The sequence below is a fragment of the Microcebus murinus genome, chromosome 16, assembly GCF_040939455.1.
Source record: "Microcebus murinus isolate Inina chromosome 16, M.murinus_Inina_mat1.0, whole genome shotgun sequence".
Classification (NCBI taxonomy): domain Eukaryota; kingdom Metazoa; phylum Chordata; class Mammalia; order Primates; family Cheirogaleidae; genus Microcebus; species Microcebus murinus.
In genome coordinates this window covers 817836-842811 of record NC_134119.1, presented here as the reverse complement: position 1 = coordinate 842811, position 24976 = coordinate 817836, and the positions used below count along the sequence as shown (strand labels likewise).

Sequence of the window (24976 nt, the reverse complement as noted above, 5' to 3'; positions counted from 1 at the left end):
CTGCTCAGCCCCAACCTCCAGCCAGACTCTGGCCTGGCTGGACACTGACCACTGGATGGAGGCCCAGGCTCCCCTCTGTCCAGCCACCGCCACCCTGCTCAGCATCAGGTTCTCTTCTTGGTGCGTTTCTTCCTCCGGTCTACGGGGAGAATGAAAGCAGCGCATCTCCCTGGGCTGCCTAGGCAACTGGTGGGCCAGGGGCTGGGCCAAAGGGGAGAGGCAGGGAGAGGCTGCCTGGGAAGGCTGAGGCCATGTTTCAGGGGAGCAGGGAGAGGACCAGGTGCCTCCCCTCCACCTGCACTCCCACAGCTGTCCTGTCCCTGCACAGACTCAGCCTCGGACCAGATGTTATAACAGCCACAGAGGTGGCCACACTCCTGCCCTTTGCAGCTCCACACCCTCCACCCCAGCGGGCCAGGCCGACCACGAAGGCAGCCCTCACCACCCAGAAAGCTGCAGCAGGAGGATGGGGTGGGAGCAGTCCCCGACGCTGGTGAATGTGAAGCCAGAAGTGGCTCAGCAGGGATCCCACACGAGCCACTTCCAGACACTGATGGGTGGCGCAGCGAGTGCTCCCCCAGGGCCACGGGCACTCGGCATTCCAGCCTGGTCCTGGGGTGGCTCTGCCGTACACGCTTAGGCCACGAGCTCTGGGTGCTGGGGGCGGTGGGGGGGCTATTCTGGGGTGTGACCACTCTGGGCCCTGCTGAGAGCCCCAGTTGGGACAAAGACCCTTGAGGAGTGCATGACCCCAGAGAAGTGCAGTCCTGTGATCAGAGTCTGAGCCCCAGGTGAATGAATGACAAAGACCAGGCTCCAGAGGGCTCCGGGCCTACACTGCACACAGAGTCAACGCTCTGCGGTGGGCACATCTCTGCGGGGACAGGACAGGGATGTCCACAAAGCACACAGACCAAGTTCAAGTAAAGTCTCAAAGTACAGCCAGGCAAGCCACAAGCATCGTGCAGGGACACACCTGGGTATGCCCAGCAAGGCTTCCTGCAGGTGCCTCTGCTCACCACACGAGGGCACCGCGAGCTGCTGCAGGGTCCTGCACCGGGACAGTGGTGAGGGTCATGGCAGAAGCAGGCCCAGAGGGACGCCAAGTATCACAAGGACGTCAAAGGCTATCTGCATAAGCAATGACACTGGGCAGCCCCTATACACCGGGAGACTGTCCCTTGCCCCTGCACACCTCAGATCAGGGGAGGAGCAACACATAGGGGCCCTTGCACACCTGGATGCTCTTCATTCATTCATTCATTCGTTCAGCAAATATTTCTGAGCCCCCTCCCAGGGTCCACAAGTGCTGAGAGGTCTGGGCAAGGTTGCAGGGAACAGGATCTCAATGGGCAGAGAGGGTAACACCCAGGGGAGGCTGGACCAGGACTGGTCTCATTGTCCAGTGCTGCCGGTGGTCTACATCCCTCTCCAAACTGACTCTCCCCTCCAGGCCAGGCAGACCGCCCCCCCCAGCCCCATTCTGACATCCACTTGATGGCATCTGTCCTGTGGATGCAGGTGAGAACAGAGCTGGCTCTACCCTGCCACTCCCAGGGACCCCAGGCTGCCGGGGTGAGCGGGGGAGGACACTGCCCAGCCTACCTGCTGCAGAGGCCGGGTGTGGCTCAGCGTGCCAACCCAAACTTCAGCCACTCCCCACACTGCCCTGGGGGGCACCCTTGGGGGACCATCCCAGGAAGGTCAGGTAGTACATTTTATCTTCTGGGCAAGACTCACATCTACTCCCACCCCAGTGTGCTGGCCCCTGGGCCCCCACCCACGGTGCAGCTCCAGCCTGTGTCGGAACATCACGGCCAACCTGAGTGTCAAGAAGTCCCCCAGAAGGTGGTAGACAAATGGGGCAGGGCTGTGGCACGGGAAAGGAACAGCCCCGGTGCAGCTCAGACACTCAACAGAGATCTCAGGTATCCAGGTCTCTCTGGGGACAACCACAGACCTTCCCATCCACGGCCTCCTCACATGCTGGGCTGACCGAGTCCCACTCAGACCACCACCCTGAGCCCTGGGCTGCTCCTGACCTGCCCACACAGATGCCCAGCCTCCCCTGCCCCCACCCCCCTCCTACACCCCAAAGCCCCTTCACCTCTTGCCCCGCCAGCCAGGGCACTTTGCCCTCTCTGGGGCTGCACCTGCCTGAGAAGCCAGGCCCGAGATCACCCAGTCACCCCTCTCCCACCTGTCGGGCGCCCAACGACTGCTCGCTGGGGAGACCACAGACTCTGGCCCCAGCCCCGGCCCTAGCAGCCCTCCCAGCCTGGCCCCTCGTGCACCCTCCCCTCCACAGGGAAGGCCTCCTGGACTCATGCCCGTCCACACCAGCCTCTTCCTTCTTCCTCTGAGTCCTGCAGCAGCCCCTGCTCAGCCTCAGACCCTGTTCCATCGTCCTGGGGGAGCTTCTCCCCAAGATGGCCCATGGCACTTAATGACAGGGACAGCCACCCAACCCTGTCTCCCTTGAAGGTAGCCAAGTGGTGACCAGAGCCCCAGAGGATTAACTGAGTTCCAGGTTCCATGTAAGTCTGGCTGGGGGACAGTGGGAGGACCCACAGGACCCAAGGGGGCACTCTCAGTGGCAGCTGGGCATGGCGGTACCTCCACTCTGGGTCTCTCCTGGGGCTGGAAAGAAACCCAGACACCGGCCCTGAGGACAGGCAGGACACCAGCCCCTGTGGGACTGCGCAGCGCAGGCGTGGAGCACAGGGAATGTCCTCAGGCCCAGGGGAACATGCATCTGCGGCAGGTGGCAGGTGGCAGGTGCGGAGAAGCTGCCACACACTGGAGTGAGGGCGCCGACAACACTGTCACTCAGCTGCGGGGCCTCCTGCCCAACTGGTAGGTCTCCGAGTTGGGAGACCACCCTAGGTTTGCACTCCAGTGGGAAGGACCTCTTGGTGGCTGCCCAGGATACCCGGCTCTTGGAGACAGCACCCAGGGCCTCTTGCGTCCAGGCGCCCCGTCCTCTTTGCACCTCCAAGGACTAAAGCCACTTCCACGTCCAGCAACTCTGCTGGATGGGGCTTCCCCAGCCACAGAGAGGAGCTCCGCCTGAGACAGCAACTGCCAGCCAGGCCAGATAGCCCCACAAGGCTGGTCTCCAGGGCACAAATCTCAAGGCCACCCGGCCACACCCACAGCCCCTTTGTGGCCCGCACCCACTGCGCCCTGTACCCGCAGCAGCCTCCGGGGCCCCACACACCCCTTGGCATTGCCCAACCCCACCGCCCAGCAGCACCCCACTTCCCTAGCCGTGGAGCCCAGCAGGTGGACAGACAGCTTCCTCTCCACCGCCTGCCCTCCCCCGGATGCCCCAGCCCAGCCCCATGTCCCCAGCCGCCCCTACCCACTCGCCCCAGGCGGTCACCCAGGTGTACCCATGGCCTGCAAACCAACCATGCTGGATCCACCGTGCCTTCGGCCAGCCTGTCTTCTCTGTGGACACCCATGTTGGGAATGCTCCCCTCAGCAATGACAAGGGCCCCCTGCTGGTGTAGCCCCTCCTCAGACCCTGCCACGCCCCAGTGACCCCCGGCGTCCCCTTTATCCTGCAACTTGTGTGTTGAGGCTCCTTAGTTGTCAAATTAGGACAACTTGAGGTGAGGTGATAAGAGGATGGCCGGGCTAGGGGTCAGACCCCAGGGGACCTCCCCACCAGGCTGAGGAGGGCACTTGGAGCAGCGGCAGGGGGTGGAGGAGTTTGCAGAAGCCGGATCTGCAGGGCTGGGCTTGGGACCTGCCCCCACCCCAGCCGCTTCACGCCTTCCACAGGGACAGGGGCTGCACCAGGCAGCACCACCGCCGGCGAGACACCCTGCACCCCAGCGTGGCCACACTGGGGACCCTGCAAATCTGAACTCGGGCCTGGGCCTGGCAGGACCCTGCCCTGGAGAGGCAGCTCCCTCCACAGAAAGTCCCCACTCTCCGACCTGGCAGCAGGGCCAAGGGGACATGCTCCCAGCAGCCAAAGCCTCCCAAGGAGCCTTATCACCTCTGTGCCCCTGACCCCGTGGTCTGGTCAGAAACGGTGCTGTGGGCCACAGCAGCCCAGCACCGCCTGGCAGCCCCACCCCAGAGGAGATCCTTCACGCAACCCGCCAGCAATGCTGCCACGGCCCACTGCCACGGCCAGCAGTACCAGAGCCCACCAGCAGCCCAGGAAGCCCCGCTCGGTTCTGCATCAGTAATCACCACGCCTCGCCTCCTCCGAGGAAGTCAGGGAGCATCAGCTGCCCCGTCATCTTCAGAGACATGGCATGCATGTGAAGGGATGTGGCTTCGAACAGGCAAAGCCCTGATCTTGTAACGCTGGCCCTCCCCGAGGCCTGGGCTGGAGGGAATAGGGAGTGACCAAGACACCGAGGTGCCTGGGCTCCATCCACACGTTGGCAACAGTTGGTCACTCTCTGATTAGGTGCCCTGGACACTGGGAAGAGCGTATGACCACAAAGACCCCGGCCAGCCTTACCCCCCAACCCAGAGGGGACGGGGCCTTGCTGCAGAAGTCCTCTGGGATGACCCCTGACACTGACACCATGGGGAGGCCAGCAGGCCGGGGGGGTGGGGGGGACTTTCCACTGGCCACAGACCAGAAGCCATGGCCCAGGGCCCACTCAACATGCGACTCCACAAGTCTGGCTGCACGTCAGCATGACCTGCGAGTGCCACAGGCAGAGAACAACCCTGACTGCACCCAGGCCGACAGCCAGGCTGAGTGGGAAAGCACACACATGTAGCCTGCCCGAACATGACCACCAGGGGAGGGACAGAGGCCTCCACTCCAGGGGAACACACTACACAGCATGGGAGGGCACACAGACCTCCACACCACGGGAACACACAACTACACAGCACGGGAGGGCACACAGACCTCCACACCACGGGAACACACAACTACACAGCACAGGAGGGCACACAGACCTCCACACCACATGAACACACAACTACACAGCATGGGAGGGCACACAGACCTCCACACCACGGGAACACACAACTACACAGCACGGGAGGGCACACAGACCTCCACACCACATGAACACACAACTACACAGCATGGGAGGGCACACAGACTTCCACACCACGGGAACACACAACTACACATCAGAAGAGGCACAGAGACGCTCACACTACAGGATCACACAACTGCACACCATGGGAACACACAACTACACACCAGGGGAGGGTCAGAGACCTCCACATCACAGGATCACACAACTGCTCACAAGCAAGTGGGTCCTCTTTTTGGTGCTGTTTGTAGGAACATGGATGAGTTGTGGGAGACCCTTGTGTTGTGTCAGCTCAGTAGCATATGCACCACGTGTGGTCGCAGACGAAAGTCATGTTGAACATGTGATGTCCCATCGCTGTCGACTGGCTTTTCTAACATGCTGGTTTCAATGAGCAGTGGGTCGAGCCAACCTCAGAAGCGGCTCGGTCGTGAGCAAACCAGGAGCAGGCGCATGGCCTCAGTGAGGACAGCACGTCTGCCTCATGCTGCCGTGAGGGAGGGTCTCCGCCGTGCCCAGACCGCCCCCCACAGCTCACTAGGGGTTCTGGGATGAGGTCTGGTGACCCAAAGTCACAGCGGCAAGACAGCTCCGGCCTGGGAGCAGCAGGGGCTGGCTTCTTTCTCACAGCCGTGGCTCAGAGCTGGTGTCTGGCCAGAGTTAGTTCTGTCCTTTCAGAGCACAGAAGAGTGAGTCCACCCTGGATGGCTGGGGCCACCGAGCAGCACTGCCAGCCTCACGTCTCGTCCACACCACCCCCAGTCGGACCACTCGGCACCCAGCACAGGAGCAACCCGCAGAGTCAGCTGGCCACAGAGCCACAGGATGCTCCGCTCGAACCTCAGCTACCAGGCCCTCCAAAGAAACTTCTAGAGCCAGAGGTACCTCACATGGCAAATCCAACTAAAGGCTTTTCCCATTAGAATTCACCATGAAACGTAGAAATCCTAACATGGGGTGCTTTTGGGAGGGGCAGAGGGAAAAAGCTATTGGGTTGGCTTTTGGGAGGCAAAGGCAGGAAACACTGAGAATCCACAGCTCTTCAGGAAGCAAACATGACGCCCTCCAGCTGTCACATCACAAACCTGCGATCCCAGGGGAGGGTCCTTCCTGTTTTGTCAAGCTTCTCTGGCTCCAGGTGCCCCTTGGCTTGTGGCAGCCCCTCCCACCCCACATGTCTCCTATAGGAACATCCAGGTGGCGCCCAGGGACCACTTCCTCCCAGGTACACAGCTGAGAGCAGGCATCACAGAGTGCCAGGAACAAGTGTGAGTTGGCCCCACATCAACCCAGACCTGACGCCTGCTCCCCAGTGTCTCGTGTGGGCAGAGGGGCAGCCACCAATCCCTCCTGTGTGTAGGACGCCTTCAGGGCGTGTGACACTCAGGCTGCACTCACTGTTCATTCTTGACACAGGCCAGTCAGTGACCGTTAGCCTGAGTCCTCTTGGGCAGTTCCTGCACTGCGGCGACCAGCCGACACCACCCATGCCTTCCACCGCCTCCCAGGGCAGACAGGAACAAAAGGCAAAGTGCCCTGTTGCACCACAAGCTACCTCCCAGCCCACCTCTTGGCCTACCACCCTAACAGACAGGAATTAAACTTTAAAGGAGCCCAGTGATGGCACACATGTAAGAAAATGGCACAAACACGAAGGAATTAACCACTCATGGCTTCAAACGCACTTTCTGAAGTAAAATTACACAAGCAACTTGGAGATGCAGGTAATAAGAACGTCGCACCCGACTGACCTGCAGAGTATAGGCTCGTTTCCTGTCCTTGTCATCTTCCTGCACCAATAGTAATAGCTTCTGGCGGAGGCGGTGACTGCCTGGGAAAGGGTGAGAGAGAACCATCTAGGACGATGTGACACTGGTCCCTTCCACATTATCTCACACTTGTCACAGATGTGACAACTCTGCAGATGTGCACCTAAGGTTCGTGCATTTCACTGTTTGTAAATCTTACCTCAAAAGGAAAATAAACTGAACATTAAACTCTCGTTGATGGGTGTGAATTACTTAGAGGGGATGCACTGGTGCCAGCAATGTGAAATGGTATCGAACGAGAGGCACTGACGGGCGGACGGGGGACAGGAGGGGCCCATCCAGGAAGGAGGGGGCGAACGGGTCTCCACTCACCGCACGTCTGCACATTATGACGAGTCGTGAGTGCAGCTGCATGCGGTTTAGTCTTTATTAACTCACTCCACCAGCAACAAAAGGACGAAGACCCCAGGCCTCCAGAAACACGCAGGCTTTTTTTGATAGTGACTCCTTTAACGGCTTTGCAGTTCACAAAAACCCAAAACACATTGACCCATCAAGTAGGGGTGAGAGTGAAGCAACACAGACTGGCTAAACAGGTGTTTATTAAGGCTCGTATCTCCTAGAGGACAGTCACCCGATGTCGTCCGCGACTCCATACAGGCAGCGACAGTTCAGAGGAAGTGATACGCTCTAAATACAAGTCTAAATGGTACAGCTTACACTCTAACTCGGAGGGTCTTTTGGAGCACGCGGTTCGGAAGGCGTCTGCTCTAGGACGAAGCTGCTCTACGACGGGCACGTGCGGGTGGGCGCTGCAGCGTCGGGCATGAGCACCATGTTCATGCTTCAACTCAAACTCCAGTGGTGGTTTCTTCAACAGTCCCTCATTCCACAAAACACTGACAGCATTTTCTAAAAGGTTTTTTTTGTTTTGTTTTTACCCATTCAACAGGAAAAGGAATTAGACACGCATGGTGAAATTTACAATCGGCAGCATCATCCGTCACACTCCGTCCCACCAGACCCTACATGTAAAGTGCAGCATTCCTGGTGTGAAAATGGCACTAGGATTCTCAGCTGAAGGACGGGAAATTAAAACGATCTGCAAACAACGAGGAACCCTGAACACTGAACCAGACCTCACACTCCTTCCGACCCGCACGGCGGACCCCACCAGCACCAGGCGGCTCCGGCGCAGGGCAGCGCGGGACGCAGCAGCAGCAGGGTGTGGGCCACAGGCTTTCCACGGAAACAAAATGTGCCCACCAGATTCAAAAAATTAAAATTTACCTGTCTAGTAGAAAAATCAAATGGGCAGATTAGCATTTCAGACATAACAGATAATAAAAATGGCAAACCAACTGGACAAGGTGATCACTAACCTTTTGATTTCAGTACTTCAAGAGATTTTAACAGGTCAAAACAACTCATGGTTTCTTACGTTTGCATGAGCAAGAAAGGGTGAGAAGTACGGGGCTCATCGAGAGAGAGTAAATGACTGTGGACGTAAGAACATAATTTCTGCCAAAATAAAAAAAAATCTTTGGGATATATTAGATTTTTGTTTTGCTTTGTTTTTAAGGATATTTATATTTCCCATTAGGTCAGTCTGATTGATAAGCTGACAAAAAAAATACTCCTTTATTAGTGAGTTCTACAATATCATAATACATAGAAAAAATACAAACGAACGCAGATTCATCTGGGCAAAAATAAACTACAAAGAAGGTAAAAGATGCAACACTCAACCTCTGCACAGGACAACATGCTGGAGCTGACCAAGCACACGTTTTTAAAACTGTTTTTCAAAGTCCAATGTTAGAACAAATAAGAAACCAGCTTGTCTTTATTGTTTGTTTCGATTCTGCCGTTCCTGTAAGAGAGAGGGAAAGAGTTTAACAGACGGAACCAGATGGACCCCTCCCAGGAGCGCGCCCAAGGTGCCTGCAGCCGCAGCGCTCCCTGCTCAGCCACCCAGACCACACCAGCACACAGACGGGGCCGTGGGGACCATCCACACGCGGGGCATGGCATTTGGTCCCAATCCCACCCCAGAGCCCTCACTACAAGCAGAAAAGCATCGAGGGCTGGAGTCGCATGGGTCACCCGTGTGCTGCAGACCTTGCTGCCTGTCCCTGGCTTGCCCTCCCGTGCCACCATCACTCTGCATGGGAAACACTAGACGTGAAACTGTCTGTATGCACCAGGCACTCACGTGTGCTGGGTACAGGGAGCTGCTCTGCTGTATTTTATCTCACTTTAACCTCTCAGTGGCCTGGAGGACAGTGAAGTCCTCCCCACAGGCTAGAGAGCGAGTTCTGCATCACTGAGACCAGCTCAGGCCCTCCCACCACCCTCCTCTGCGCTGACACCAAACAGAGAACCACGGCCCCGTAGATGGTCTTACACAAGGTCAGGTGTCCTGGCCACATTTATCTTCCACTTCCGTAAAGAGAATAACCTTTTCCAGAGTATGTGTGACACACGAGTTTGGGACTTACAGCTGAATCTTCTCCCATGTTTGTCTGCCTGGCTTTTAATCAGTAGGGTCTAGAGGCCACTCCAGTCTGTCCTCACAGTGTGGCAACTGAACGTGGAAACGTTCCATCAAGGAGCACACACTGCACCGCCTGGTAAAGAAGTGTCCCGGGCACACCCATCCTCCTCCTGCCCTTTCTCTAGAGAGACTCAAACTAGTGAGAACACTGCGGGGCAGATACCCAGCATCTGAACGAACCCTCTTTGCTAAAACCAACGAGTGCCTTCAGGTCAGTCAGACAACTTCACCCACACCTTGCACAGTGCTGTACGTGGAACATGCCCCGGTACCCAGGGTGGGCTTCTCAACAGTGGGGGCTTCTCCCCAGTCCTGAGAAGGCTCCAGAGTATTTAAAGCGATGGGCAGACAACCACAGCTCTAAAAATCGACCTTTCCTCCCTACCCTAAAAGGTAAAACTGGAAAAATTAAAAACTGGATATTTTGCATTCCCTTAAAAATTCTCTTTTATAAAGTATCATTTAAAAAGAGGTATTGGCCGGGTGCGGTGGCTCACACCTGTAATCTAGCACTCTGAGAGGCCAAGGCAGGCAGATTGCTCGAGGTCAGGAGTTCGAAACCAGCCTAAGCAAGAGCGAGACCCTGTCTCTACTACAAATAGAAAGAAATTAATATATAGAGGCCAACTAATATATAGAGAAAAAATTAGCCGGGCATGGTGGCGCAGGCCTGTAGTCCCAGCTACTCGGGAAGCTGAGGCAGCAGGATTGCTGGAGCCCAGGAATTTGAAGTTGCTGTGAGCTAGGCTGACGCCACGGCACTCACTCTAGCCTGGGCAACAGAGTGTGACTCTGTCTCAAAAAAAAAAAAAAAAAAAAAAAAAGAAGTATTGCTATTCCTAAAAAGATGCCAATCTCTCTTTTGAGTCAAACAGCTGCTACAAACCATTCCAACCATTCCAAACCATTCCCTCCTGAATGGTTAAAGCCATTCAGGAGGGAAACTTCTCAGGGTCCTGTCTCCCTTTAACCTTTATAAGCTGCTACAAAGTTCACCATGTGCTCTTTAAAAAAAAGTACTATTACTCATAAAATTTCTCAAAACAGTTGAGAGTACAGCTCATACTTTAGAGCTGCAGTCCCCAACCCTTGGCCTCAGCCCAGTACCAGTCCGTGGCCGGTCAGGGAATGGGCAGAGTATCTCCGCCTGAGCCCCACACCACCTCCCCACCCCCCGTCCATGGAAAAATTGTCTTCCATGAAACTGGTCCCTGGTGCCAAAAGGCTGGGGACCACTGTTGTAGAGGAATCTCACCAACAAAGGCCCAGGCGCTTAGAATTCTCTCCCCTTTACCCAGTTTCCAAAGTCGAACAGTCACTCTGCTGGGTTGGGCTGTGTTCACACAGGGACAACCCAGGGATCAGGACACCTACGGCCAGGGCCAGAGCAGAGACGCACCCTGCCTGGAGCACTCACACCTTCCACTGTCTCAAGCACCCTACACAGTGACTGTGTAAGATTTAAAAAAAAATCAATCTAGGACTTGGTCCAGCACGGCTGCCTTTAATAAAAGCTATTGCTCTCCTAAGAAATCAGTGTCTCCAAATTCATAGCTGGATGACAATCTGCAAAATGTTAACCATATTTTACTTCTAAAACACTAGATTCTTAAAATTATGAGCATTTGAAAGCAACAGCGTCTAATGACACATGAGGAACCAAAGGCGGGTCTGTCACAGAGGTCCAGAGAACCTCCAGGAAACCACTGGGGCCTCCCCAGCAAGCTCGGCTTCAGGTCAACCACGCTGCTCTCTACTCGGCACGCTTCACTCTCCCAACTACCCCAACTCCCCGCTGGAAATCAGGAGTCTCAACTCCACAACTCCTCAGACCCACTCGCGAACACACTGACCACCCGGCCAGTGAAGAGCGGAGACCAGAGCACCCTGTATAGTCCCGGCATGGCCGGCCAGGCCATCCAGCTGAGAACCAATCAGACCCACCTCTCTGTGCTGCCCAGCAAGCACGTCAGGGCTGTCCTTGGTCACTTTCAACAACACAAATTATAACACAACATTGACGCTCCTGAGCCAAGAGCTTTTGGGGCTGGGGTCCCCCTTCCTAGGAAGCTTCACCCTGCATCCCTGTCGGCTTCCCCGGGAGCATTCCAAGGGGTACAAGGAACACCCCAGACCCCAGGTGCAGGTCACTTGCCAGAACCTCAACCCAAGACCTGACACAAAAATGGTGTCCTAGGATTGAGCGGCTATAATGCAAGTTTGGTTTTTTCTCTTTTTTTTTTTGAGACAGTCTCACTTTGTTGCCCAGGCTACAGTGAATGCTGTGGCGTCAGCCTAGCTCACAGCAACCTCAAACTCCTGGGCTCAAGCAATCCTCCTGCCTCAGCCTCCCAAGTAGCTGGGACTACAGGCATGTGCCACCATGCCCGGCTAATTTTTTCTATATATAATTTTAGTTGGCCAATTAATTTCTTTCTATTTTTAGTAGAGACGGGGTCTCACTCTTGCTCAGGCTGGTTTTGAACTCCTTATCTCAAGCAATCCGCCCACCTCGGCCTTTCCAGAGTGCTAGGATTACAGGCGTGAGGCACTGCGCCCGGCCTATAATGCAAGTTTTAAGACACTAGAATTTTCTCCCTAAGCTCATAACAAACCTTCAGGACCCAGTGCACTCAGGAAAACCCGAGTATAACTGGGTTTAAGAAGAAAAACTGCACATTTGCACATGTACACACACGTGTGACCCAGCCTGTTGCCAGCTTAAAGCCAGCCAAGAAAATAAAGTTTCATTAGCAATTATCTCTATTCTATCCCTGCAAATTCTGCAATTCAGTATTTTATGTCTGGAAGATCTAAAATACAGAATTTCAGTAACTGGAAATAAATGACATCCTCTTTTCTTCATAAGAGTGAAAGAGGGACCAACACTTTCTCAACGTTTTTGCAAATCCTGAGTTGTTTGTAATACGGGTAAGACTGCTGGTAGCACAACTGTATACCCGACGTGCACGCCCTTCTGCTCAAAACACTTCAGGACATCTGATGTCACGGACGACTAACTCCTGTAGTAAAGAGGACTGAAAAAACGACTGAAAACCCACCTGTTTTTGTTTATTTTGAGACAGAGTCTCACTTTGTTGCCCAGATTAGAGTGAGTGCCATGGCGTCAGCCTAGCTCACAACAACCTCAAACTCCTGGGCTCAAGCAATCCTTCTGCCTCGGCCTCCCAAGTAGCTGGGACTACAGGCATGCGCTGCCATGCCCAGCTAATTTTTTCTATATATATTAGATGGCCAATTAACTTCGTTCTATTTAGAGTAAAGACGGGGTCTCACTCTTGCTCAGGCTGGTTTCAAACTCCTGACCTCGAGCAATCCGCCCGCCTCGGCCTCCCAGAGCGCTAGGATTACAGGCGTGAGCCACCGCGCCTGGCCAAAACCCACCTGTTACCAACTGACATTTTATGAAAGAAAGGACAACACCAAAAAAGGAGAGACTCTCAGAAGACCCTCTCACATAAAGGGAGCTTTATGACGTATGTTAGTGTCCTTGTTTTCCCATTTCTGGTGCCAGTTTACAGCCCCCTGAGCCCAACTCTTCTGAAGAGGAGACACTCAACTCCATTGCGAAAGGACAGCTCAGACTCCAGTTCTGCTAAAGTGTGGCAGGAAATGAGACCATCGCCAAAAGACCAAATCAAAGGTTTGCTGCTACTGGATCTAAATATGTGTGTTCATTTATCATAAAATGTCTGGATTCCAAACTACTCATCCCCAGCATTTTCTTTACTACCTGGTCAGACTGATCACATCTCCAAAAACCACAGGATGTTAGGTTTTCAAAAGAAAAACAATCTCTACATCAGAGACCAGAGCCTCCTGACCACGAGGGGCAATGCCCTGCAAAGCACCAGCCTCAGTGAGAGGGCCTCGCGCCTAGGCCACTGCCTGCAGCAGGCTCTGCGCCCCATGGATGCGCTGTGATGCCAGGTATCACGTTCCTTAGAAACTGGGATATGGTCAAAAGTTATTTGGAGACTTTCACCTGAAAGCACAAGTCACTCCCAGTGACCTCAATGGGGAGAGCCTGAGCGATGTGGCCGCCCACCGCAGGACCTGGGCAGCCAGACCCACCTTGCGCACCACCTCCTCCTCCTCCTGGCGCTTCTCGTAGTGAGAAAAGTCGTCGAAGATGGAGGTCGTGTGCTTGTAGGAAGCGATGATCTTCAGCACTTGTTTGGCTTTGTCTAAGGGCACCTCCTGCGTGTCTCGCGAGTTTGTGACCGGTTTGTTGTCGTTGTTCTCTAGTCTGATGTGCCGGAGCTGGCTGTTGGGCACGTCCTTGACAAAAATCCACTTCACGTCAAACTTCCCCTTCCACTTGTCCTGAGACCAGACCCCAGCACTGGTGCCGTAGTCCACTGGGGACTTCATCTCGGCCACCCCACAGAAATGCCCACTCCCGTTGACGCTGAAGAGCAGGTAGACGGGCCCCTTGCTGCTCATGGAGCGGAAAGCGCTGTCTAAGCGCTTGTTGCCATGTTCTGTGCTACACCAGATGGAGTACTTGATGGAACGGTGGATGTCATCCTCGGAGTAGCTCTTTATGATGAACACACGCCCGCTTTTCAGATTCCAATCAAACTCTTTAGGATTGTAGCAGTGGGCGGCTTTCAGTTTTTCAAGGACGGGGTGGGAGTCTACACTGGGGGCAGAGTTAGGCTGGGCATTTCCGGGAGAGTTACTATCACTGCCAGCCACTGCACTCTGCCCAAATGCTGCGTTTCTGTTGCGAGGGGCAACCCAGCGGGTTTGTGGGGGCTGCTGAGGGCTCTGATATTGTGGCTGGGCCAAAGGGGGAGGCTGAGCTGGGAGCGGCTGAGCCACCTGCTGGGGCTGCGGGACAGACTGTGGGGACGGTGCCTGCTGTGGGGCTGGGGCCTTGGGCATGGGCCCCTTGTTATCCCAGGTGCCAATGTCCATGTTATGCTTTATAGGTGGAGGGGGCAGTGCACTCCCCATCACAGGCCCGCTCTTGGCCTTCATTTTGGGCTGTGGTTTCGCAGGCTTGCTGGCGATGGCAGCCCAGGAGGTCGGCTTAGAAACCGGCATGCTCACATTTGTCCCACCACTGCTGGAAAGAACACCAGTCAGCGCCACGCTGCTGACGACAGAGCCCACGGTCTTGACTGCAGAGGTGCTGACCTCCCCGATCTTCAGGCCGACCATGCCCTGCTCCAGGCTGTTCATCCCGGGGGCCTTGCTGAGGGTGTCGCTGTGAAAGCCCGTCTGCCCGTCGACCACTGTGCCACCCAGGGAGCTTGGCGGGTAAGTGTAGCTGCTCCCGTATGCGGAGCTCTGCGTCTGCTGCCCTTGAGACCCACTTGTGCCCCATGCTGAGAACGCAGGGTTTTCAGGGAAAAAATTAAACCTATGCTGATAGATGTTGTTCCCCAGACCCCCGGGCTGCCCAAAAACAGCATCGTGCATAAAATGATGGTCTCCGTTACTGAGCTGTCCGTAGGTGGTGAGGTATGGAATTGGAGGGTCCCCCGCCGTGGACCACGGGGCCTCGTTGAGGGAGTAAGGAAATCCGATGGATGGTGGGTAGTAGCTGGACAGGTAGGGGTCGCTCATCGAGGGGTAGCTGTTGCTCTGCAGAGACAAACAGGGACAAGTCAGACTGTGTTCACAGCACACGGAGACACTGCAATGCCAACCACTTCTCACTTGGCACAGGCTAAGCACAAGCAAGACTTACACAGCATTGGACTATTCCTTCCAGAAGGAATGCTAAGGTCACCAACACGAGGACAAAGTCAAGACCGAGAGAAGTTAATAACGAACACAATCCAGACCTTACTCTCAAAACACAAAGCATCATGTGAAGGATCTGAGCTAAGTTACAGACTGAGCCAAGCCACAACCCTCCCTCTGCCTTTACCTTCCAGAGGTGAAGCATTTAAAGGGAGCCAGAGTCAGGAAGGAAGCCCTGTTCTTCCTGCCGGCAACAAGGCTTAGGGCGGATACTGACAGCACAGCAGAGCACAAAACAGCTTTAAAAGGCAGCGAGATGTTTCCAACAGCAAGCCAGGGTGTCCAGGGCCGTGAGGCTGCTCAGGCAAACTGATCTCAACTCGCTGATTGCATGACTCACCCAGCCCTGGGCCTTGGCACCCTCCTGGAACTCATCCCCCACACCCAGGCCTCGGGGCAGCTGTCCTCAGGCCCCATCCACGCACCTTCTCTGCATCCAAGAAGGTCCTGCCCTCTCCCACTCCAACGGATTCCTGGACATAGCCTGGGCTCCCAAAGCGGGCCTGGCAGCACAGAGGCCCTGCTACTCCAGCTCCTTAACCAAGGGCAGGCACCCCAAGTGTGGGAGCTCTGCTCTCTGGGTGCAGAGGAGCCTGCACTTTGGATGCCAATTCACCTGGGCTGCCTTACTGAGAACATAACCTTTATACAAAGGCTGGAACCTCAGAGAGGGGTTTTGAAGTGCCTGGACCATGAGGCAAGGCCTGGCAGAGGAAATGAGTGCCTCATCACATGGGTCCCTGAAGGTGTCCCCTTGGAGGGAGACTCACCCAAGGGTCTGGTCAGAATTGGCACCCACACCTACACCACCGCCTGAGGCAACTCCAGATGGCTTCCTGCCGAGCATGAAAGCCGTGCGTGTCTGTGTGGGGCAGAGGAGTGGCCAAGGCTCCTGCCAGGGGAGTCCATCTAAGCATGCAGAAATGCCATTAAGGAAAATAGAGTGGGATTTTCTCATTTTTAAATAGTTCCCCTAATCCCTTTCCTCAAGTCCCCTAAGTAACCAGAACGTTCTACATAAAGAAAGCTCTACTAGAGACCTCCTCTTCCGACCTACAGCTTCTTCTAGCAAGACCCGCTGCCCTCCCATGTTTACCCCACGTGTGGTCAAAGACCACACTGCAAAGGACAGTGGTGTCCTGGGTACTGACAGCCAGTCAGGGGCAGTGAGGCAGGTTTGGCACCCCAGACGGTGTGGCAGATCCGCTTCTCTGCTGACAGGAAACAACTCTCCCCGTAGTCACTGCTGGTCCTCAGAGCGCCCCGCTCAACACCAGCCAATGCCACAGACTGTGGTGACCCAGCAGCCCCACTGCTGCTTCCTGCCTCCTGGACCTACCCTCAAATTCCTGGGGCTCTGGGAACCAGATCCCTTCCTAATTCCCTCTCTGGGGAATGCTCCACTTGCCAGCAGACAACTTCAGAATCACCTTTTACAACACAGAACAACTGTGTCCCTGTAACAGAATCTTTGAGATTCTTGGGGTCAAAGACAAATGGGAGCCACTGATATGCTGTATTCGAGAAAGCCTGGGCACACCAGCATGACAACAGATGTCAAGGACCCTGGCCCCTCTGCTGCAACCGTTCCCGTGGACGGGCCTCCACAACCCTGCCCTCGAAGTAGCCGTCCCTCAGGGCCAGGCAGGAGGGAGAGCAAACTGACAGGGAGGTGTGGGCAGGTCAGGCACTGGGAGGCAGTGGCTGCAGCTGCACTCACAGACATCAGGACAACGGGACAGTCCTTCCACAGGGAGGCCAGCCCTCCCCCTCCCACCAGCTAGACCCTCTCCTTAGCAGCCTTCTGGTCACATCAACACACCCCACACATGTGGAAAGGGCAGATGGAAGAAGAGACCACCTCATGGCTAAAGGGCCACAAAACCAACCAGAGCAACAGAGGTGAGGCCACAGAGATGCCCAGGGCAACTTCTGACGAGAGCCTCACCTAAAACAGAACATAACATGAGAAAATACACATTACGTTAAACATTTAATATCCCTGAAAATCCATTTGAATATTAAACAGATAAATCCAGCACTCGGGTCACACAGACGTGGCGCTGTGCAAACCCATCAAGCTTCCCGCTCTACCTGCTGTGCTTCCTGCCAAAGCAATTGCTGGGAGAGAGGAAGCAGCCCCTCCCATCCCCTCTAAGTCCCTCCTCCCCAGTAATGTGGGTTCAGCCAAAACCTGGCAAGTGAGCCCTTCCCTGATACTGGAATTCCTGCTCCTTTCTGATTCTGACACAAAGATTTTAGCTATCTTTACCCTGAGAAACCAGCCCCGCCAAGGACAACAGACCGCACAAGTTCAAGTAAGAATACTCGCACAGGCATTCCTGTGCATGCGCACACACAGCAAGACTGAGGCAGTGAGGCGCCCAGGGGCTGGGGAAAGAAGTGGCCGGGCAACCTGCGTGGCAGCAGCCTTGAGCAGCCTTACCCTGTCCTCTTCCCGAGCTGCCACATGGGGTGGGCCCTGTGAAACAAGCCACAGTGGAGTCACAGCTCACTGAAAAACCATGAAAATATTTGGACGACAGATCTTTTTTAAACACTGAAGTTCATATAACAAAGGGGAAAAAAAAGATTCCTAATTTCAAATTCCTAGCTAAAAAAGTTGTAAGTTACTAAGTGTTCTCTGACAAAGGGCTGCAGGCTTACCAGCAGTTGTCCCGACGCTGACTAGCAACCCTCCCTCTGCCAGATCCCCATCCAGCACTGCCATTCACGGAGCCACGCGCCATGGAAGGAGAACCCCACTCTAGGCCAGCTCTGCCGGCAGCCCCACACCCTCCTGATGCATCCCACACTCGCTGGGTGACACAGCCCTGAGGCACTAGGGGTCCAATTCCAATTTTTACTTTGATCTTGTCGACCACTCAATTTCTACTATATCTGCCACATTTCCTTCAAAACTCTAAACATAAAGCAAGTTAATTTGTAAAGCTATTTGAAATAAGTCATTCTGTACACAAGAAACCAAGAATCTTTTTGTACAAGCTAAACCTCAGGCTGCAGGCTGCCCTCCATGCCTTCCCTGGTCACACTCTACAGTGCGTAGGGATGACGGTTCTGGTCTAATCTTACGACGATTTACTCCAGACGTGTGCTGGGCACACACGGTTGACACAGTGAGCCTCCTTCAGAGCCTGCAGCCTCCCTCTGCCTCCTGCACAGGCAAGCGCAGTGTGGAGCTCACAGTCGAGATGTGCTGCAACCTAAACGTTCTTCGGCCCCACAGCTCCACGGGGAAAAAGCTATGAATGTGAAAGTTTATTTATCAGCAACATAGCTGCACACACTAAAGTTACAAAAACAAATCCAAAGCCTGTTCCTAATACATTAATACCTCTGAGTAAGTGTCTTTTGCTTCTGGTAAAAGGAGCGGCACAGAACAAACCCTTTTAAGGACAATGCAGGTAGAAGCATTCCCCTGCTACTACACAACAGCCTCCTCAGAAGATTGCTGAACACTCCCATAGTCCCGACTGCTCAATGTGGCCCCTCTGGCACAATTAGGGACTCACAAAACTAGAACCTGCTGACAAAGGCAAACACAACTTTGGATTCTTAACGCTATTCCTTGTGAACTCAAAGCTGATAAACAGACACTCCAAACAAAAACATTCAAGAAATTTTAGGCCGGGCATGGTGGCTCACACCTGTAATCCCAGCATTTTGGGAAGCAAGGTAGGAGAATCACTTGAGGCCTGGAGTTCAAGGCCACCCTGGTCAACATAGCAAAAACCTATCTCTACAAAACACTTAAAAAAATTAGCTGGGCATGGTGGTGCACTCCTGTAATCCCAGCTAGCCAGGGGGATGAGACAGGAAGATTGCTGGAGCCCAGTGAGCTATGATCAGGTCACTGCATCCTAGCCTGGGCAACAAAACAAGACCTTGTCAATCAATCAAATGAGTCAACAGAAAATTTAAATAATCAGTGATTATTATCCCTAGGTCATTTGAAAACCCCAACAGTAACACACAGTGAAGCTGTAACTCTCAAGGCCAGCAGCTGCTTGCAGAGAAAGCAGAGAGGCACAAATGTCACCCGAACCACACAACGAACACTTGAGGGAGGACATGCCACGGAGGCTCTCAAGTGAGGCCACGCTGAAGCTCTAGGGCACCCTGAACTTGAAACAGACTTCAACTAATTACAAATGATCAGCATGGGAACCCCAAACAGGAAAACTCATGAAACTGTGTTAGAAAGCAAATGTTTCATATCACACTTACAACACAACTGAATTATTAAAGAAGAAAAGCAAAAAAGTTTAGTTTCGCTACTTTCTGTTTCTATTACATATAATTGGGCAATTGAGTGTGTTGACAACCAAGCAGTCATGAGCTGCTTAAGCACAGGGACACTTTCTGAGAAATGTGTCACCAGGCAATTTCATCACTGTGTGAACACTGGCGTTTACTTACACAGACCTGGATGGTAAAGCCAACTGCGTGCCTAGGCTGTGTGGTACAGCCTATTGCTCCTGGGCTACAAATCTGAACAGCAGGCGCCTACTGAATACTGTAGGCAACGGAAACACAATGGTAAGTATTTATGTGTCAAAACATATCTAAACATAGAAAAATACAGTAATAGCAATTCCCAAATGACTCATGGCTGAAACAGTAAAACAAGGAGAATTGAAGGCAAAGAGGTAAAATGACATCATGGCCCTATATGAAGAAACGAGTAGCACAAAGACAAAAAGGCACCGTCTGGTGAATGCTGGGGGGGGGGGGGAGAAAAAAACACTCCCCTCAATCAGTGAGCCCTGTGCCACATTCGAGCTTCATGACCTGGGCTAACAATGGCCTCTCTGGGCCTCATGTCCCTCATCTATGAATAAAAGGATCAGGAAAATGAAAATTGGAGATCTCTCCCACACTGCATGCTTTCTACTGTCCACTTCAGCTGGTATTTTGGGGAAACCTACTATCAATCAATCAATCAATCATGAGCATGAATTTACTCTTACATAATGTGCCAATTAAATCATCTTGCTGAAAAATGCACATCTTTACAAACTAAAGGCCATTTTAAAGCCATTCAATCAATGGTCTTACCCCATGGTTTCCCCAAGGGTGAAACAGAAATAAGACTACCCACTGACATCAAAAATTAACATATTCCACTTTAAAAGAAATCCTCCCATGTAACACAAAAGCTCCTACATTATAAAAACACATTTTGAGTGTACTGAAGCCACTGCCCTCCCCCTTTCTTGGTTAAAATTAAGTATATAATATGGCTGGAGCATTAACATCATGTAAGTAGAAAATAAGACATTTAAAAAAATAGGTCCAGGCAGGGCGTGGTGGCTCATGCCTGTAATCCTAGCACTCTGGGAGGCCAAGGCAGGCAGATTTCTCAAGGTCAGGAGTTTGAAACCAGCCTGAGCAAGAGCGAGACCCCATCTCTACTATAAATAGAAAGAAATTAATTGGCCAATTAATGTACGTAGAAAAAAAATATCAGCCAGGCATGGTGGCACATGCCTGTGGTCCCAGCTACTTGGGAGGCTGAGGCAGGATTGCCTGAGTCCAGGAGTTTGAGGTTGCTGTGAGCTAGGCTGACGCCACAGCACTCACTCTAGCCTTGGCAACAAAGTGAGACTGTCTCAAAAAATAAAAAAAATAAAAAAAAAATAGGTCCATTTAATTTCCTGCCATTACCAAGTCCATTCAGCAAGGCCTTGTCCTGCCCGGAGGAGGGGCTTATTTTCAGAGGGTGACTAAGAGCCTGGGAGGTTGGGGGGGCTCTGTGTGCACAGGGGTTCTTGGGCTCTAAGCTGCTGACCTACCAAGTGCATTAGAAGGAAGGATGGAGAGAAGTTCCAAGAAGTTCTAAGAGATGTAGAAAACTTAGCAGACAAGCAAGGAAATGGCAGATTAGTTCCACCAGAGAGCAGGTGAATATGCCTGGCACATTTCTAAGGTGGCAGATACTATGGTCAAACCTAAAGTCCTAAACCAAATAGCCCAGTGGTTTTAATCAGAGCAATTTTGTTCCCCAGGAAACATCTGCCAAGACATCTTTGGTAGCCACAACTGGGCATGGGAGTGCGGACAGTGAGTTGTAAATGATCTCTAGTGGGTGGAGGTGAAGGCAGCTGCTAAACACCCTACAATGCACAGGACAACACCAAAACAAAGAATGTTCTGGTCCAAAATGTGCCTAGTGCCAAGTCAGAGAAACCCTGAATTGCCCAAGAAAACAGAACTGTCAACCCACTGGACCCTGTACTGGTACTTTGTGGGCAAGTGCCTTATGTGCACCATCCAAGGTCATCCTCCCAACCATTCTAGAAAATTACTACTATCTGTGTTTCACAGAAAAGGAAACTGAGGCACAGAGAAGGCAAGCCACCTGATACAGGTCACACAGTCAGTCAGTGAGTGGTGGAGTTAAGACTCAAACCCAGGGCATCTGGCTCCACAGTCCAGCTCTCAGCTGCTCTCCCAGACCAGAATTCCAATCACACAGATCTAAAAATAACACCCCATAAAGATTCAGAAAAACAGCATACCTCCACTCTGCCAAAGGTACCACATCACTGACCCACAAAGACTGGAGCCAAACAGAAGTGTCTGCATCCAGCCCGTGGGATGTTACTTCCTCCCGAAAGAAAGCCGTCTTCATCACACTCATGCCCAAATTTAACAAGAGGCAAGTTTCCAAAGCAAGTTCGCTAGCTCTACCACTTCTAACACTTTACAGTCTGCTTCTTGGTTGTTTAGAATGACTTAAAAATCAGAATGTGATAGTAAACGTGTGTTACGAAACAAATAAAACCAATTTAAAAATAAAATATGCTAACAAAATAAACTCACCTGGTTTGACTGTCCAGAAAGGTAGGGCTCAAAGTCATTATCATGGACTGTATCCTTCTGATGCAAAGAACCATTTTGTACTAGAACAAGAAGTTGGCAAAATATTACCTTCAAATCTAAACATCACTTTTAAGCATGGAAATCAAAGTAAAGTCTACTTCCATCCATTTCTAGTAAAACTTGTGCTTTTATTTTAAAATGGGCACAATCAGTACAGAACAGATGTTTACAAACTAATCAGAATGCTGATGCAGAACTCTCAATAAACTAGGCTACATTTTTAATAGTGATATAATCACAATTTGGTGAGATATTGACAAAGTATAGCCCCAAACAACGCAAGGAAGTCGTAACTGTGGTGAAATCGACACGGTCTAAGATGTACTTGCTGCAGAGGGAGGGTGGAGCCTCCGAAAGCCCAAACACGTGTGGAGAACCGAGGCCGGGTGATGGCTAGGAAGGGCTGAGGAGCGACCTTTTGCGGCTCATCCCTTGCACTGTTACAGCGCTCGGCTAGAAAAAGAAGGGCAAATAAAGCACCGGGCCTTCTCCAATCTTAAAAACATCATGCACCGTGCTTAGTTACACCGGAGGTAACAGTCTTCCAAGTAAACATGAAGAGTCACTCCCGGAGTGAGCTTAGGGGGTTTACCCCAAGTCCAAATACCACAAGAAATGACAGACTCAGAAAACAGGGCTGTAACTACCCGGTGCAGCTGGGATGCGGGGCCCAGCGGCCTCTCCCGGCGAGCAGCATTCCGGGGCGGCAGGAGCCGGGTCGGGCAGCCCTGTGGCCCTGTCCCCCGCGTCCACCGGGCCGTCCCTGCCTCCTCCCCGCCCCATCCAGTCCAGGCCCTTGGCTGCGGAGAAGGGCCAGCACCACCCCGAGCGCCCGTCTAGTTCTTTCTCCTTGAGGGCCCTGTCTGCGACCTGTCAAACCTCCCGGAAGCGTCAAACCTCCCGCCTCACGTCCCGTAGCCGCGGAGCTAGCGAGGTTCCGCTCCAGACGCGGCCTTCCCCGCGCCCTCCAGCCAGCCCTCCCGCCCGGAGTGCGGCCGCGCTCACCTTTGTTATCCTGTCCTTTTGTTCGCTGCACCGCCGCGGGCCGAGACGCGGGAGCCGCACGCACCGGGGGAGGAAACACAAAGTTACCGACCAGAGCACCCGCGGCGGGCGGCGCGCTCACACGCGCCCCCGGCCCGGCCCACGGTCCCGAGACCCCGCCCGGCCCGCGCCCGGCCCCGCTACCTGGGGGTCCACGCTGGTGGCCGACATGCTTCATGAACGGCGCGGCGCGGCGCGGGGCCGAGGCGCCCGCCGGCTCGGGCCTCCCCGCGAGGCCGGGCCTGTCACCTCCGCTCGCGCGGCCCCGGACCCCGCCGCCCAGTTCCCGGGCGCTGGCCAGGCGGCGGCTGCAGAGCGCGCGGGGCGCAGGCGGGCGGCAGCGGCGAGCCGGGACGCGGACACAGACGCGCTGAGGAGGCACCGACTCCAATGGCGGCGGCGGCGGCGGCGGCGGCAGCGGCAGCGGCGGCGGAGGGGAAGAGGCTGCGCGACGTCAGCGCGCGCGGGGCAGGCCGGGAACGACGCCGGGACGCCACGCACCGCGCCTGCGCGCTGCCCCCTGCGGGAAGGATTTCGCGCCCGGGTCCCACTCGCGCGCGGCCGGGCCTGGGCCGCTGCGGGGGGAGGGCCGAGCCTGGGAAGTCACGTGGGGCGTGTCCGGCGGCGCCGAGGGTCCGAGCGGGAAGCGGCCAGGGGCGCCGCCAAGTGCGCGCCCGTCCCCAGCCCCCCAGCCCCGTGCCCGGCCGCAGCCTCTCACGCGCCAGCCCCAGAGCCCGAGCCCGGCAGGTGTCCCCGCGCCCCCGACGACTGCTCGGGGACGGCCTCCTCGGCCGCCGGGTCGTCTCCGATCTCGTCCTGCTCCCCGTCTCCGCGCGCGGGGCCAGGCGACCTCGGCCTCAGCCGGGGACTGCGGCCCTCCCGGCCCCGCCGCGCGAAGAGAGCCGGCTCGTGCCCGCAGCCCGGTCGCAGGCTCCCCGCCTGGGGCCGCCCCGCCGAGCTCCCCGCACTGCGGCTCAGGGTGGGTGTCGGGCTTCGGGCAGTTTTCCCACGGCGGGCCCGGGCGGAGGCACTGAGCGGGCGGACGGCGGCAGCAGGGGCCGCGGTGAGCCCAGGACACACTCCAAGCCTGGGCATCAGGTGGACCGGCGCCACTGCAGGTGAGGGGAAGCGGCACTGGCAGCCGCTCAGCCCTGGGGAGGACCTGCTCCAGGTCGCTCATTGCTGGCTCCCAGGGCCCTACCTGCCTCAAGTGGGGAAAGCAGGCTGGGCGTTTCCTCTGGCTCAGGGCCGGGAGGGACTTCTAACGCCCCAACGACAAATCTGGGCCCACTGGGACTTTGATATGCTTGGGCCATGGGCAGCGCATGCCAAGAAGAAGTCTATGCGTTTGAGGTAGGTCCAAAAATGAACGGTGTGTGCCCAGCAGGGTAGCAGACGAGTAGAATCGCACTGGCTGCCGAGTTCCTGAGGAGGAGGGCTCAGCACACAACCAGCGGGCGCTCTCTGCACGAGGTTGCAGCCAGGAATGGGCCGTCCGTCCCTAAGCAAAGGCCAGAAGTCCCCTTGGCCGGCCGAGAGCCCTACCCCTGCCTCTGTGAGATGAGTCTGGGACACTCTGGCAGGGGCTGTGTACCTACCCCTCAAGGGCGGAGAAGGGCTGGGCAGCTGTGCCTGTCTGGGAGGTCAGAGAGGACACTCAGCCCCTGCCTTTCTCCCCCAGCTCACACCTCTCCGGCAGGATGGTGCCCAGTGGGGTTTGGAGCTGAAGAGCCAGTTATGGCTCATTTGACCCACACCCCCAGCCTCCTTCCCTCCTCTGTTGTGTGGGGTGATGACCCCCCTCTGGAAGGATGGACATGAGAGACAACAGTGTGCACGCAGCACTGCACACCAGGCCCAGTTCCATAAACGCTCCACCCACAAACGCCCAAGCAGTC

The 24976-nt window shown here is 54.6% G+C and overlaps 1 protein-coding gene across 1 annotated transcript; it reads right to left on the bottom strand.

Annotated features, from left to right (window-relative positions):
• Positions 1 to 7378: 7378 nt before the first annotated feature.
• On the bottom strand, positions 7379 to 23535 carry YTHDF1 (YTH N6-methyladenosine RNA binding protein F1). The gene is made up of 5 exons (XM_012772938.3): positions 23223 to 23535; positions 23040 to 23064; positions 21975 to 22054; positions 13446 to 14966; positions 7379 to 8666 (listed from the first exon to the last, which is right to left on the bottom strand). Exons 1-5 carry the CDS (start codon positions 23247 to 23249, stop codon positions 8640 to 8642), a joined length of 1680 nt encoding a protein of 559 aa, XP_012628392.1. The 5' UTR covers positions 23250 to 23535; the 3' UTR covers positions 7379 to 8639.
• Between the last annotated feature and the right edge of the window lie 1441 nt (positions 23536 to 24976).